Source organism: Oncorhynchus gorbuscha, linkage group LG12, assembly GCF_021184085.1.
Source record: "Oncorhynchus gorbuscha isolate QuinsamMale2020 ecotype Even-year linkage group LG12, OgorEven_v1.0, whole genome shotgun sequence".
Classification (NCBI taxonomy): Eukaryota; Metazoa; Chordata; class Actinopteri; order Salmoniformes; family Salmonidae; genus Oncorhynchus; species Oncorhynchus gorbuscha.
In genome coordinates, this window is record NC_060184.1 from 83,330,514 (window position 1) to 83,346,769 (window position 16,256).

The window sequence follows — 16,256 nt, forward strand, 5'->3', positions numbered from 1 at the left end:
TGAAGTCTAAATTCCATGCACAGATTGCAATCTTTTCCTTGAGGCAATGCAGAGATAGAAGTGACAATAGAGGGGGAAACTATAAGCTGTTCGTAGCTAGAACTTCCACGTCTCCTGTTGACTATCGGGTCATCGAGGATCATTTCTCCAAATGCAGTTGAAGGGAAGCGAGAAAGAAAACAAAATCGCTATTCACGTTTGTTTTTTTTTTTAACATATTTTATTCCGTTTCCATCAATTTCACAATAAGTTAACTTAGGTTCAAAGTTCATTCACAAACAACTTTCAGAGAATGTAAACATCTCTAAAATGTTTCAGTTCAGGAAACGTCATCAACGCCTTACAATCATGTAAACAATCAAAGTAAAATATTTTTTGACAATATCGAACTAGAATTCCAGAATTCATATTCAATTCCGATGTCATATATTTTATTATCTCGTGTGCTGAGTTACCAAAAATGTAAATATATTTCCTTGGGCATGTAGGTCATATTAACATCAGGTAACAAACTGCAACCCAAAGTTTACAAAAAAGGTGTAGACAGAACATGGAAAATGGTTTCAAAACTAGACAACTTAATGTGAAACATACAAACAAGTAATTGAATTAAAACAGCTAAGACAAGCCAGGAATGCCTGTTGGCATTAATCCTTAACACATTTTTTTCCTTAAGAGTTGGATCGCTGACTAATAAATAATGATTATTACAGTATAGAGTGAAGATGAAGATGAAGAAGGAACCTAAACCGCTGACTGACAGTGATGACATCACGTCCCTTCATGACACCACACTCTGTTTGACGGAGAGTTTCAAATGAAGGGGATCGTCTGACTCTGGCATGACATTACCCACAATTCCTTTTGTCTTTTTAAACTATTTATTGATTTATTTGTACAGTAACTGGCATCAGTAAAAATGTATAAAGTACAACACAAGGCACTTTATCATTACAAACAAAATAGATCAAATTTAAACACTTTTTTTTTTACAAAAATGAAACCTGATCAAATCCTATGCTAGCGTAGTGTAGAGTTCAAGGGTCGATGAAGGAGACAGCAATGTAGCGAGTTCCGTTGGTGGTGGGCAGGCCTTCGTGGAGGTGTGTCAGACGGCCTGGGTGCATGAAACTCCAGCCCTTCCTGGGAGAATCTACGGAGCAGTTATACCTGTGGAACCGACAGCCTCCACCCTGGAGAGAGAGAGAGAGACAGAGACAGAGACAGAGAAGAGACAGAGACAAAGACAGAGACAGAGACAGAGACAGTGAGAGAGAGACAGAGACAGAGACAGAGACAGAGACAGAGACAGAGACAGAGACAGAGACAGAGACAGAGAGAGAGACAGAGAGAGAGATAGAGAGACAGAGACAGAGACAGAGACAGTGAGAGAGAGACAGAGACAGAGACAGAGAGAGAGAGAGAGAGAGAGAGAGAGAGAGAGAGACAGAGACAGAGACAGAGACAGAGACAGAGACAGAGACAGAGACAGAGACAGAGACAGAGACAGAGACAGAGAGAGACAGAGAGACAGAGAGAGAGAGAGAGAGAGAGAGAGAGAGAGAGAGAGAGAGAGAGAGAGAGAGAGAGAGAGAGAGAGAGGGGGGGGAGCGAGAGAAAGAGGGGGAGTAGAATTATAGAGAAAGAGAGAGAGAGAGGGAGAGGGAGAGGGAGAGAGGGAGAGGGAGAGGGAGAGGGAGAGGGAGAGGGAGAGGGCGGGGGGAGTGAGAGAAAGAGGGGGAGTAGAATTATAGAGAAAGAGAGAAGGGGGGGACAGAGGAGAGGGGGGGCAGCGGTGGAAAAAGTACCTAATTGTCATACTTGATTAAAAGTAAAGACACCTTACTAGAAAGTTTAAGTAAAAGTGAAAGTTACCCAGTAAGATACTACTTGAGTAAAAGTCTAAAAGTATTTGGTTTTAAATATACATAAGTATCAAAAGTAAATGTAACTGCTAAAAAATACTTAAGTATAGATACTTTGTAATTCCATATACAGTAAGGGGAAAAGGTATTTGATCCCCTGCTGATTTGCCCACTGAGAAAGAAATGATCAGTCTATAATTTATTGGTAGGTTTATTTGAACAGTGAGAGACAGAATAACAACAAAAAATCCAGGAAAACGCATGTCAAAAATGTTATAAATTGATTTGCATTTTAATGAGGGAAATAAGTATTTGACCCCCAGGTGTGTTTTATTCCCAGGTGTGTTTTATTTATTTACTTTTCTGCTCTTTTGCACACCAATATCTCTACCTGTACATGACCATCTGATCATTTATCACTCAGTGTTAATCTGCAAAATTGTATTTATCCGCCTACCTCCTCATGCCTTTTGCACACATTGTATATAGACTGCCCATTTTTTTTCTACTGTGTTATTGACTTGTTAATTGTTTACTCCATGTGTAACTCTGTGTTGTCTGTTCACACTGCTATGCTTTATTTTGGCAAGGTCGCAGTTGCAAATGAGAACTTGTTCTCAACTAGCCTACCTGGTTAAATAAAGGTGAAATAAAAAATACAGGTAACAAGATGAGAATAGGAGCACACTCTTAAAGGGAGTGCTCCAAATCTCAGTTATTCTGTCTCTCACTGTTCAAATAAAATACCAATAAAATTATAGACTGATCATTTCTTTCTCAGTGGGCAAATCAGCAGGGGATCAAACACTTTTTTCCCTCACTGTATTAAGCGAAGCAGACAGCACCATTTTCTTGTTTTAAAAATGTACAGATAGCCAGGGGCACACTCCAACAATCAGACATCATTTACAAACGATGTCATAGAACCCGGGTGGCACAGTGGGCCAGTGCTCGCTGTGTTAAGCAGCAGTGTGGCTTGGTTGGGTTGTGTATCGGAGGACGCATGACTTTCAACCTCCGTCTCCCCGAGCCCGTAGCGATGAGACAAGATAGTAGCTACTACACTGGGGATAGAACACAACACTGTGGAAATAGAACACAACACTGTGGGGATAGAACACAACACTGTCCACTAGGAGATAGAACACAACACTGTGGAGATAGAACACAATACTGTGGATAGAACACAACACTGTGGGGATAGAACACAACACTGTGGGGATAGAACACAACACTGTGGAGATAGAATACAACACTGTGGAGATAGAACACAACACTGTGGATAGAACACAACACTGTGGGGATAGAACACAACACTGTGGATAGAACACACCACTGTGGATAGAACACAACACTGTGGGGATAGAACACAACACTGTGGATAGAACACAACACTGTGTGGATAGAACACAACACTGTGGGGATAGAACACAACACTGTGGGGATAGAACACCACACTGTGGGGATAGAACACAACACTGTGGGGATAGAACACAACACTGTGGAGATAGAACACAACACTGTCCACTAGGAGATAGAACACAACACTGTGGGGATAGAACACAACACTGTGGGGATAGAACACAACACTGTGGAGATAGAACACAACACTGTGGGGATAGAACACAACACTGTGGGGATAGAACACAACACTGTAGGGATAGAACACAACACTGTGGGGATAGAACACAACACTGTCCACTAGGAGATAGAACACAACACTGTCCACTAGGAGATAGAACACAACACTGTGGGGATAGAACAGAACACTGTGGAGATAGAACACAACACTGTGGGGATAGAACACAAATCTGTGGGGATAGAACACAACACTGTGGAGATAGAACACAACACTGTCCACTAGGAGATAGAACACAACACTGTGGAGATAGAACAGAACACTGTGGAGATAGAACAGAACACTGTGGAGATAGAACAGAACACTGTGGAGATAGAACAGAACACTGCTCACTAGGAGATAGAACACAACACTGTGGGGATAGAACACAACACTGTTCACTAGGAGATAGAACACAACACTGTCCACTAGGAGATATAACAGAACACTGTCCACTAGGAGATAGAACACAACACTGTCCACTAGGAGATAGAACACAACACTGTCCACTGGGAGATAGAACACAACACTGTGGGGATAGAACAGAACACTGTGGGGATAGAACAAAACAATGTCCACTAGGAGATAGAACACAACACTGTGGGGATAGAACAGAACACTGTGGGGATAGAACAAAACACTGTCCACTAGGAGATAAAACACAACCCTGTGGGGATAGAACAGAACACTGTGAGGATAGAACAAAACACTTTCCACTAGGAGATAGAACACAACACTGTGGGGATAGAACAGAACACTGTGGGGATAGAACACAACACTGTGGGGATAGAACACAACACTGTGGAGATAGAAAACAACACTGTGGAGATAGAACACAACACTGTCCACTAGGAGATAGAACACAACACTGTCCACTAGGAGATAGAACACAACACTGTGGGGATAGAACACAACACTGTCCACTAGGAGATAGAACACAACACTGTGGGGATAGAACACAACACTGTGGGGATAGAACACAACACTGTGGGGATAGAACACAGCACTGTCCACTAGGAGATAGAACACAACACTGTCCACTAGGAGATAGAACAGAACACTGTCCACTAGGAGATAGAACACAACACTATGGAGATAGAACACAACACTGTCCACTAGGAGATAGAACACAACACTCTCCACTAGGAGATAGAACACAACACTGTCCACTAGGAGATGGAACACAACACTCTCCACTAGGAGATAGAACACAACACTGTCCACTAGGAGATGGAACACAACACTGTCCACTAGGAGATAGAACACAACACTGTCCACTAGGAGATAGAACACAACACTGTGGAGATAGAACACAACACTGTGGGGATAGAACACAACACTGTGGGGATAGAACACAACACTGTGGGGATAGAACACAACACTGTGGGGATAGAACACAACACTGTCCACTAGGAGATAGAACACAACACTGTGGATAGAACACAACACTGTGGGGATAGAACACAACACTGTCCACTAGGAGATAGAACACAACACTGTCCACTAGGAGATAGAACACAACACTGTGGAGATAGAACACAACACTGTGGGGAACAGAACTCTGTATAGGGAGGTGTATAGGGAGGGAGGTGTATAGGGAGGGAGGTGTATAGGGAGATGTATAGGGAGGTGTATAGGGATGTGTACAGGGAGGTGTATAGGGAGGTGTACAGGGAGGTGTACAGGGAGGTGTATAGGGAGGGACGTGTATAGGGAGGTGTATAGGGAGGGAGGTGTATAGGGAGGTGTATAGGGAGGTGTATAGGGAGGGAGGTGTATAGGGAGATGTACAGGGAGGTGTATAGGGATGGAGGTGTATAGGGATGTGTACAGGGAGGTGTATAGGGAGGTGTACAGGGAGGTGTACAGGGAGGGAGGTGTATAGGGAGATATACAGTGAGGTGTATAGGGAGGTGTACAGGGAGGTGTACAGGGAGGTGTATAGGGAGGGAGGCGTATAGGGAGGCGTATAGGGAGGTGTATAGGGAGGGAGGCGTATAGGGAGGTGTATAGGGAGGTGTATATGGGAGGGAGGTGTATAGGGAGGTGTATAGGGAGGTGTATAGGGAGGTGTATAGGGAGGGAGGTGTATAGGGAGGGAGGTGTATAGGCAGGTGTATAGGGAGGGAGGCGTATAGGGAGGTGTATAGGGAGGGAGGTGTACAGGGAGGTGTATAGGGAGGGAGGTGTATAGGGATATGTACAGGGAGGTGTATAGGGAGGTGTATAGGGAGGGAGGTGTATAGGGAGGGAGGTGTATAGGGAGGTGTACAGGGAGGCGTACAGGGAGGTGTACAGGGAGGCGTACAGGGAGATGTATAGCGAGGTGTACAGGGAGGTGTATAGGGAGGTGTATAGGGAGGGAGGTGTATAGGGAGGTGTACAGGGAGGTGTATAGGGAGGGAGGAGTACAGGGAGGTGTACAGGGAGGTGTATAGGGAGGTGTATAGGGAGGGAGGTGTATAGGGAGGGAGGTGTATAGGGAGGTGTATAGGGAGGTGTATAGGGAGGTGTACAGGGAGGTGTACAGGGAGGTGTATAGGGAGATGTACAGGGAGGTGTATAGGGAGGTGTATATGGATGTGTATAGGGAGGGAGGTGTACAGGGAGGTGTATAGGGAGGAGGTGTACAGGGAGGTGTATAGGGAGGTGTATATGGATGTGTATAGGGATGGAGGTGTACAGGGAGGTGTATAGGGAGGTGTACAGGGAGGTGTACAGGGAGGTGTACAGGGAGGTGTATAGGGAGGTGTACAGGGAGGTGTATAGGGAGGTGTATAGGGAGGGAGGTGTATAGGGAGGTGTACAGGGAGGGAGGTGTATAGGGAGGTGTATAAGGAGGTGTATAGGGAGGGAGGTGTATAGGGAGGGAGGTGTATAGGGAGGGAGATGTGTAGGGAGGTGTATAGGGAGGTGTGTAGGGAGGGAGGTGTATAGGGAGGTGTATAGGGAGGTGTATAGGGAGGGAGGTGTATAGGGAGGGAGATGTGTAGGGAGGTGTATAGGGATGTGTACAGGGATGTGTACAGGGAGGGAGGTGTATAGGGAGGTGTATAGGGAGGGAGGTGTATAGAGAGGGAGATAGATATGGAAAGAGATGTACAGGGAGGTGTATAGGGAGGTGTATAGGGAGGTGTACAGGGAGGTGTATAGGGAGGGAGGTGTATAGAGAGGGAGATAGATATGGAGAGAGATGTACAGGGAGGTGTATAGGGAGGTGTATAGGGAGGTGTATAGGGAGGGATGTGTATAGGGAGGTGTATAGGGAGGTGTATAGGGAGGTGTATAGGGAGGTGTATAGGGAGGGAGGTGTATAGGGAGGGAGGTGTACAGGGAGGTGTATAGGGAGGTGTATAGGGAGGGAGGTGTATAGGGAGGTGTATAGTGAGGGTATAGGGAGTTGTACAGGGAGGTGTACAGGGAGGGAGGTGTATAGGGGGGGAGGTGTATAGGGAGGTGTACAGGGAGGGAGGTGTAGAGGGAGGTGTATAGGGAGGGAGGTGTATAGGGAAGGAGGTGTATAGGGAGGGAGGTGTATAGGGAGGGAGGTGTATAGGGAGGTGTATAGGGAGGGAGGTGTATAGGGAGGTGTATTGGGAGGGAGATGTATAGGGAGGTAGGTGTATAGGGAGGTGTATAGGGAGGTGTATAGGGAGGGAGGTGTATAGGGAGGTGTATAGGGAGGTGTATAGGGAGGGAGGTGTATAGGGAGGTGTATAGGGAGGTGTATAGGGAGGTGTATAGGGAGGTGTATAGGGAGGTGTATAGGGAGGTGTATAGGGAGGTGTATAGGGAGGTGTATAGGGAGGTGTATAGGGAGGTGTATAGGGAGGGAGGTGTATAGGCAGGTGTATAGGGAGGGGGGTGTATAGGGAGGTGTATAGGGAGCTGTATAGGGAGGCAGGTGTATAGGGAGGTGTATAGGGAGGTGTATAGGGAGGCAGGTGTATAGGGAGGTGTATAGGGAGGTGTATAGGGAGGTGTATAGGGAGGTGTATAGGGAGGTGTACAGGGAGGTGTACAGGGAGGTGTATAGTGAGGGAGGTGTATAGTGAGGGAGGTGTATAGGGAGGTGTATAGGGAGGTGTATAGGGAGGTGTATAGGGAGGTGTACAGGGAGGTGTACAGGGAGGTGTATAGGGAGGGAGGTGTATAGGGAGGTGTATAGGGAGGGAGGTGTATAGGGAGCTGTATAGGGAGGGAGGTGTATAGGGACGTGTATAGGGAGGCAGGTGTATAGGGAGGGAGGTGTATAGGGAGGTGTATAGGGAGGCAGGTGTATAGAGAGGTGTACGTTTGTGTTGAGATTCAGTACAATGTCTTACCTGGAAGTCAGTTCCTTTGCTGTTGAGAGCAACGTTGATGGTGAATGTGGACGAGTCATGATGGGGTCTCAGGTAGGCCTGCCTCCCGGGGGTGTACTTCACTACGAAGTTCATCACCGCATAGCCCTGTGGAGAACAGCCCAAATCACACATTTACACTGAACAAAAATATAAAACACAACATGCAACAATTTCATAGACCGAAACCAGTCAATTGAAATAATTTCTAGGCCCTAATTTATGGCTTTAACATGACTGGGAATACAGATATGCATTTGTTGGTCACAGATATCTTTAAAAAGAAAAAAGATATCTGGTGTGGATCAGAAAACCAGTCAGTATCTGGTGTGGATCACACACCCAGTCAGTATCTGGTGTGACCACCATTTGCCTCATGCAGCGCGACACATCTCCTTCACATAGAGTTGATCAGGCTGTTGATTGTGGCCTGTGGAATGTTGTCCCACTCCTCTTCAATGGCTGTGTGAAGTTCCTGGATATTGGAGGGAACTGGAACACACTGTCATACACGTTGATCCAGAGCATCCCAAACATGCTCAATGGGTGACATGTCTGGTGAGTATGGAGGAACTGGAACACACTGTCATACACGTTGATCCAGAGCATCCCAAACATGCTCAACGGGTGACATGTCTGGTGAGTATGGAGGAACTGGAACACACTGTCATACACGTCGATCCAGAGCATCCCAAACATGCTCAATGGGTGACATGTCTGGTGAGTATACAGGCCTTGGAAGAACTGGGACCTTTTCAGTTTCCAGGAATTGTGTACAGATCCTTGAGACATGGGGCCGTGTATTATCATGCTGAAACATGAGGGGATGGCAGTGGATGAATGGCACGACAATGGGCCTCAGGATCTCATCACGGTATCTCTGTGCATTCAAATTGCCATCAATTAAATTAAATTGTGTTCATTGTCCATAGATTCTGCCTGCCCATACCATAACCACACCACCACCACCATGGGGCACTTTGTACACAAAGTTAAAATCAGCAAACCACTTGGCCACATGTCTGCTATCTGCCTGGTACAGTTGAAACTGGGATTCACCCGTGAAGTGCACACTTCTCCAGCATGCCAGTGGTCATCAAAGGTGAGCATTTGGCCCACTGAAGTCGGTTACGACGCCAAACTGCATTCAGGTCAAGACCCTGGTGAGGACGACGAGCACACAGATGAGCTTCCCTCAGACGGTTTCTGATAGTTTGTGCAGAAATGATTTGGTTTTGCAAACCCACAGTTTCATCAGCTGTCCGGGTGGCTGGTCTCAGACGATCCCGCTGGCGAAGTATCCGGATGTGGAGGTCCTGGACACATGGTCTGTGGTTTTGAGGCCAGTTGGATGTACTGCTAAATGATCTAAAACAACTTTTGAGTTGGCTTGTGGTAGATAAATGAGCAATAAATGATCTGGCAACAGCTCTGGTGGACATTCCTGCAGTCAGCATGCCTACTGCACATTCCCTCAAAACTTGAGACATCTGTGACATTGGGTTGTATGACAAAACTGCAATATATGGACAGGTGAGACCAACAAAAATCGAGTTCCTGCTCATTTTGTACAAGCTGGGCATCCTATTAGTTCTCTCATTGGACTAGAAATGGTAAATATGTCCTGCAGGGGAAGGGGACATTGAAATCTTCTTCAAAAGGGAATCTTTCTGGATCCACAGGCTGAACACAGTGTCTGCTCTTTGTCATTATCTGCTTTGTCAACGTATAAATCACTGACGCATCGAACAGTAGATCTAAAGGGGCTGTTGGATAATTACGAATAAATATACTAAAGAACTCTGTCATGCACTATACAGGAGGGTTGACGGAACAGGAGGGTTGACGTAACAGGAGGGTTGATGTAACAGGAGGGTTGACGGAACAGGAGGGTTGACGGAACAGGAGGGTTGACGTAACAGGAGGGTTGATATAACAGGAGGGTTGATGTAACAGGAGGGTTGACGGAACAGGAGGGTTGACGGAACAGGAGGGTTGACGGAACAGGAGGGTTGACGTAACAGGAGGGTTGATATAACAGGAGGGTTGATGTAACAGGAGGGTTGACGTAACAGGAGGGTTGATGTAACAGGAGGGTTGATGTAACAGGAGGGTTGACGTAACAGGAGGGTTGATATAACAGGAGGGTTGATGTAACAGGAGGGTTGATGTAACAGGAGGGTTGATATAACAGGAGGGTTGATATAACAGGAGGGTTGATATAACAGGAGGGTTGATGTAACAGGAGGGTTGATGTAACAGGAGGGTTGATGTAACAGGAGGGTTGATGTAACAGGAGGGTTGATGTAACAGGAGGGTTGATATAACAGGAGGGTTGATATAACAGGAGGGTTGATATAACAGGAGGGTTGATATAACAGGAGGGTTGATATAACAGGAGGGTTGATATAACAGGAGGGTTGATGTAACAGGAGGGTTGATGTAACAGGAGGGTTGATATAACAGGAGGGTTGATATAACAGGAGGGTTGATGTAACAGACAAAAAAAAAGGGGCGTTTCTTTTTTTGCTGAGTTTAGAGACAGACAGACAGACAGACAGACAGACAGACAGACAGACAGACAGACAGACAGACAGACAGACAGACAGACAGACAGACAGACAGACAGACAGACAGACAGACAGACAGACAGACAGACAGACAGACAGACAGACAGACAGACAGACAGACAGACAGACAGACAGACAGACAGATACCTTGGTGTAGTATCCGGAGAAGACTTTGAGAGTGACGGGGGATATGAACTCTCTGATGAAGTGTAGCCACTCCTTGTCGTAACCGATCTGCTTCATGTGGATGTCATCGGTCGGCACGGTCTCATAGCCGCCGGTGATCCTCTTGTCCTGATAGTAAGAAACCAGGAAACAACAACAGCACATTGATAGAACCTACCAGAACCTCCTCCGTGTGGCTGTGAGAGACTGCTGTCTCCAGGGTGATGGATGTTAGGGATGATGACAGATGAGGGTGTGTGTGGGTTTAAACCTGAACGACCTGGACTTGGCAGTGACCCCCCCCCTGGCAGTGACCCCCCCTGGCAGTGACCCCCCCCTTGGCAGTGACCCCCCCAGCTACAACAGAGTTGGTTTTCAGTGACCCCCCTTGGCAGTGACCCCCCCACCCTACCTCAGCTACAACAGAGTGTATCCGGTTTTCAGGGGAAATGGAAAGAGAGCTGAGACTTCCTCTTTTTGATCCTTATCAAGGAGACACTCCACCCTACCTCATCCTCCACATTCACTGGATTGGTTGAACAGTGCATATATTAATATTAGAACCACCCCCCCCTCCACAGTTACTTTTTCTCTCTCGCCAGGACCAGAAGGCCGCTCAGGCGTTTCTGCTACATTAGGCAGAGATCAACCTCATGACTCACAGACACCAGGTATCTCAGAACACCTCATTAATTATGAACATAAGTTAATCATGTAATATAGCACTACATAAAACTACGCACATTAATTAAAACAGGTATCAAAACCCCTTTAATTGCTGTTTTAAAGTCAGATCTGCCAACTACAATAGTAATACCAACAGCATGGCCAGGGTTCAATCCAAGGGGCGCTATAACACCATTTTAAAGGGAATGGATGCTCTGTGGACACCAGATGAGGAAATTGCCTTTAAAATCTGCCGGCTCTGTTTTATCCCGGCCCTTTGTGTAATAATAACAGATCTGACTGGGTGTATACGGAAAGGGAACAGTATGTACTATGTTTGACCTCTGACCTCGTGGTTGCCTCCAGACCAGGACCCGTAGTGTTCCATCTCCTCCACCAGCTCATCACAGGCCCGCTCCGTGAAGACCGGGAACCAGAACACATCTGGACACGGCTAGAGGAGACACACACACACACACACACACACACACACACACACACACACACACACACACACACACACACACACACACACACACACACACACACACACACACACACACACACACACACACACACACACACACACACACACGTTTAGAAGGACGAGGCATCAGAAGACGAATCAATCTACATTTATCAACTTCAACAATTTCAATGAAATCAGGAACTCACAAACAAAATAAAAACTCAGGAAGTTAGGAAGCATTAGTCTATGCTACTCTATCTACATGGAGAAACATGAGGTATTGTTGAAAGACGATCAGAAAAAATAAAGGTTAAGTACTCTTATATAGTACTTTGTCTGTCCAGCTGTAGACCATATGAATGAGCTCTATAGTGTCTGTCCAGCAGCAGACTAAATGAATGAGCTCTATAGTGTGTCTGTCCAGCTGTAGACTAAATTAATTAACTCTATAGTGTCTGTCCAGCTGCAGACTGTATGAATGAGCTCTATAGTGTCTGTCCAGCAGCAGACTGTATGAATGAGCTCTATAGTGTGTCTGTCCAGCTGTAGACTAAATGAATGAGCTCTATAGTGTGTCTGTCCAGCTGCAGACTGTATGAATGAGCTCTATAGTGTGTCTGTCCAACTGTAGACTAAATAAATGAGCTCTATAGTGTGTCTGTCCAGCTGTAGACTGTATGAATGAGCTCTATAGTGTGTCTGTCCAGATGCAGACTGTATGAATGAGCTCTATAGTGTGTCTGTCCAGCTGTAGACTGTATGAATGAGCTCTATAGTGTGTCTGTCCAGCTGTAGACTGTATGAATGAGCTCTATAATCAGCTCTATAGTGTGTCTGTCAGCTGTAGACTGTATGAATGAGCTCTATAGTGTGTCTGTCCAGCTGTAGACCGTATGAATGAGCTCTATAGTGTGTCTGTCCAGCAGCAGACTAAATGAATGAGCTCTATGTAACCTGGCATGTGTGCACACACCTCTTCTAAGTAGTTCTCTGTGAAGATGCGTGTGTAGTTGGGGTGGATGTATTTCTCCTTCCAGTCCTGGTACATGGATAGAGAGAGACAGACAGAGAGAGAGAGAGAGAGAGGGGGGGGGAGAGACAGAGAGAGACAGAGAGAGAGAGAGAGAGAGAGACAGAGAGAGAGAGAGAGAGGGGGGGTAGAGAGACAGAGAGAGAGAGAGAGAGGGGGGGTAGAGAGACAGAGAGAGAGAGAGAGAGAGGGGGGTAGAGAGACAGAGAGAGAGAGAGAGAGAGACAGAGAGAGAGAGGCAGATGGGTACCGTACACAACCCAGAATCCACAGTAAATCACAGATCCTTATCAGCCAAGCAGAGTTCACAAGCAAATTTTTAATTTACTACAAACAATACAGACAAATTACTATCGTATCTCATGACATCAAAACATATTTAAAAAGAAAACAAAAAGTAGGCAGGACCTACCATTGGATTTTCATATATTTGCCACAAATCACTGTTATAGTGTGACGTGTTAAAGTTGGCTGTGGATATTAGCCTTCCAAACTCATGGCGGTTTGTAATGTACATGAACATTCCCTGTGGCGGACAGAGAAAGTCAAATTAGCCTTCCCACAATGCATCAATCAGTCATTAAGTTCATGTACATCTGCTTTAGTTGTTTACAGCTGTTTTCACAAACTGAATAAAACAGAACAACCCCTGGCTTCCTGATGGACTGTGCTGTGAGTTTTAGAAACTAAACAATGAGAACCACATGTCAATTAATAATTAATAATACTGGGATATTAATGGGGGAGAGGAAGGGCAGGGAGGGAGGGGACATGGTAGGGGAGGGAGGGGACATGGTAGGGGGAGGGAGGGGACATGGTAGGGGAGGGAGGGGACATGGTAGGGGGAGGGAGGGGACATGGTAGGGGAGGGAGGGGACATGGTAGGGGGAGGGAGGAACGGGGAGGGGACATGGTAGGGGGAGGGAGGGGACATGGTAGGGGAGGGAGGGGACATGGTAGGGGGAGGGAGAGGGGGGACATGGTAGGGGGAGGGAGGGGACATGGTAGGGGGAGGGAGGGGACATGGTAGGGGGAGGGAGGGGACATGGTAGGGGGAGGGAGGAACGGGGGAGGGGACATGGTAGGGGGAGGGAGGGACAGGGAGGGGACATGATAGAGGGACGAACAGGGAGGGAGGGGACATGGTAGGGAGAGGGAGGGGACATGTTAGGGAGGCGGAGGGAAAGGGAGGGAGGGCACATGATAGGGGGAGGGAGGGCGTCTGGCGTTGCACTGTGGGGGGAGGAGGAAGGACGCAGCTGAACTGGACCCACTCTCAGACTTGGCTTTCTGTCTTTTCCCAGAATGCTGACCAGCTGAGAGGTTTGGCTTGTTTGGGATTTCAGACCATCTGTTCCTAATACAAATTATTTCTCCAAATAATGATTTATGATTTTATTGAAGTGGTTTTAGGAGGGAGTTTGTACTGATGGTGTTGTCCTGATAGTCTAGGTCTGATCAGCTAGCCTAGTGTGAGACGGTCAGAGCGTTGGGGATGTGTTTAGGGAGAGAAGCTTCTCACATGTATAGATCTGAAGGGGGATAGGGGAATAAGCATCATGACTGCCGGGAACCTGCAGGAGAAAATTACTATGGCTCCGCAACTATAGTAGCTCCATATAGTAGCTCCGCAACTATAGTAGCTCCGCGACTATAGTATCTACGTGACTATAGTAGCTAAGTGACTATAGTAGCTCAGAGACGACAGTAGCTAAGTGACTATAGTAGCTCAGCGACTATAGTAGCTCCACGACTATAGTATCTACGTGACTATAGTAGCTCCACGACTATAGTATCTACGTGACTATAGCTCCGTTACTATAGCTCCGTTACAATAGCTCCATTACCATAGTACCTCCGTGACTATAGTAGCTCTATTACTATAGCAGCTTCGTTACTATAGCTCCGTGACTATAGCTCCGTGACTATAGTAGCTCCACGACTATAGTAGCTCCGTTACTATAGCAAATCCGTTAGTATAGCAGCTCCGTAACTATAGCTCTGTGACTATAGTAGCTCCGTTACTATAGTAGTTCCATTACTATAGTAGCCCCACGACTATAGTAGCTCGGCGACTATAGCTCCGTGACTATAGTAGCTCTGTTACTATAGCAGCTCCGCGACTATAGCTACGTTACTATAGCTACGTTACTATAGCTCAATTACTATTGTAGCTCCGTGACCATAGTAGCTCTGTGATTATAGTAGCTCCGCGACTATAGTAGCTACGTGACCATAGCAGCTCCGTGACTATAGCAGCTCTGTGACGATAGTATCTACGTGACTATAGTAGCTCCGTGACTATAGCAGCTCCGTGACTATAGTAGCTCCGTGACTACAGCAGCTTCGTGACCATAGTAGCTCCGGGACCATAGCTCCGTGATTATAGTGGCTACGTGATTATAGTAGCTACGTGACCATAGCTCCATGACTATAGTAGCTCCATGACTATAGTAGCTACGTGACTATAGCAGCTACGTGACTATAGTGGCTCCGTTACTATAGCAGCTCCGTGACTATAGCAGCTCCGTGACTATAGTAGCTCCGTTACTATAGCAGCTCCGTGACTATAGCAGCTCTGTGACTATAGCATTTCCGTGACTATAGTAGCTCCATTACTATAGTAGCTCTGTGACTATAGTAGCTCCGTGACTATAGTAGCTCCGTGACTATAGTAGCTCCGTGACTATAGTAGCTCCGTGACTATAGCAGCTCCGTTACGATAGCAGCTCCGTTACTATAGTAGCTCCGTGACTATAGTAGCTCCGTTACTATAGTAGCTACCTGACCATAGCTCCGTTACTATTAGTAGCTCCGTTACTATAGTAGCTACGTGACCATAGCTCCGTTACTATAGTAGCTACGTTAATATAGTAGCTACGTGACTATAGCAGCTCCATTTCTATAGCAGCTCCGTGACTATAGCAGCTCCGTGACTATAGCAGCTACGTTAATATAGTAGCTACGTGACTATAGTAGCTCCATTACTATAGCAGCTCCGTGACTATAGTAGCTCCGTGACTATAGCTGCTCCATGACTATAGCAGCTCCGTGACTATAGCAGCTCCGTGACTATAGCAGCTCCGTGACTATAATAGCTCCGTGACTATAGCAGCTCCGTGACTATAGCAGCTCTGTGACTATAGCAGCTCCGTGACTATAGCAGCTCTGTGATTATAGCAGCTCCGTGACTATAGCAGCTCCGTGTCTATAGTAGCTCCGTGACTATAGCAGCTCTGTGACTATAGCAGCTCTGCGACTATAACAGCTCCGCGACTATAACAGCTCCGCGACTATAGCAGCTCCGTGACTATAGTAGCTCTGTGACTATAGCAGCTCTGTGACTATAGCAGCTCCGTGACTATAGCAGCTCCGTGACTATAGTAGCTCCGTGACTATAGCAGCTCCGTGACTATAGCAGCTCCGTGACTATAGTAGCTCCGCGACTATACCTCCGTTACTATAGCTCTCACGGACTGATACACTACATACACAAACTATGTGGACACCCCTTCAAATTAGTGGATTCG

The 16,256-nt window shown here is 46.4% G+C and overlaps 1 protein-coding gene across 2 annotated transcripts in view; it reads right to left on the reverse strand.

Annotated features, from left to right (window-relative positions):
- Positions 1–203: 203 nt before the first annotated feature.
- Positions 204–16,256, reverse strand: part of LOC123991450 (procollagen-lysine,2-oxoglutarate 5-dioxygenase 2-like) — a 113,470-nt gene continuing 97,417 nt past the window's right edge. For both annotated transcript variants that reach the window (XM_046293061.1, XM_046293060.1), the window contains 6 exons: positions 13,139–13,252; positions 12,670–12,735; positions 11,577–11,681; positions 10,544–10,690; positions 7,809–7,934; positions 204–1,193 (listed from right to left, as the gene is read on the reverse strand). In XM_046293061.1, the coding sequence (XP_046149017.1) occupies positions 1,038–1,193; positions 7,809–7,934; positions 10,544–10,690; positions 11,577–11,681; positions 12,670–12,735; positions 13,139–13,252 (714 nt within the window). In that variant the 3' untranslated portion in view covers positions 204–1,037. The remainder of the gene's footprint in view (positions 1,194–7,808; positions 7,935–10,543; positions 10,691–11,576; positions 11,682–12,669; positions 12,736–13,138; positions 13,253–16,256) is intronic.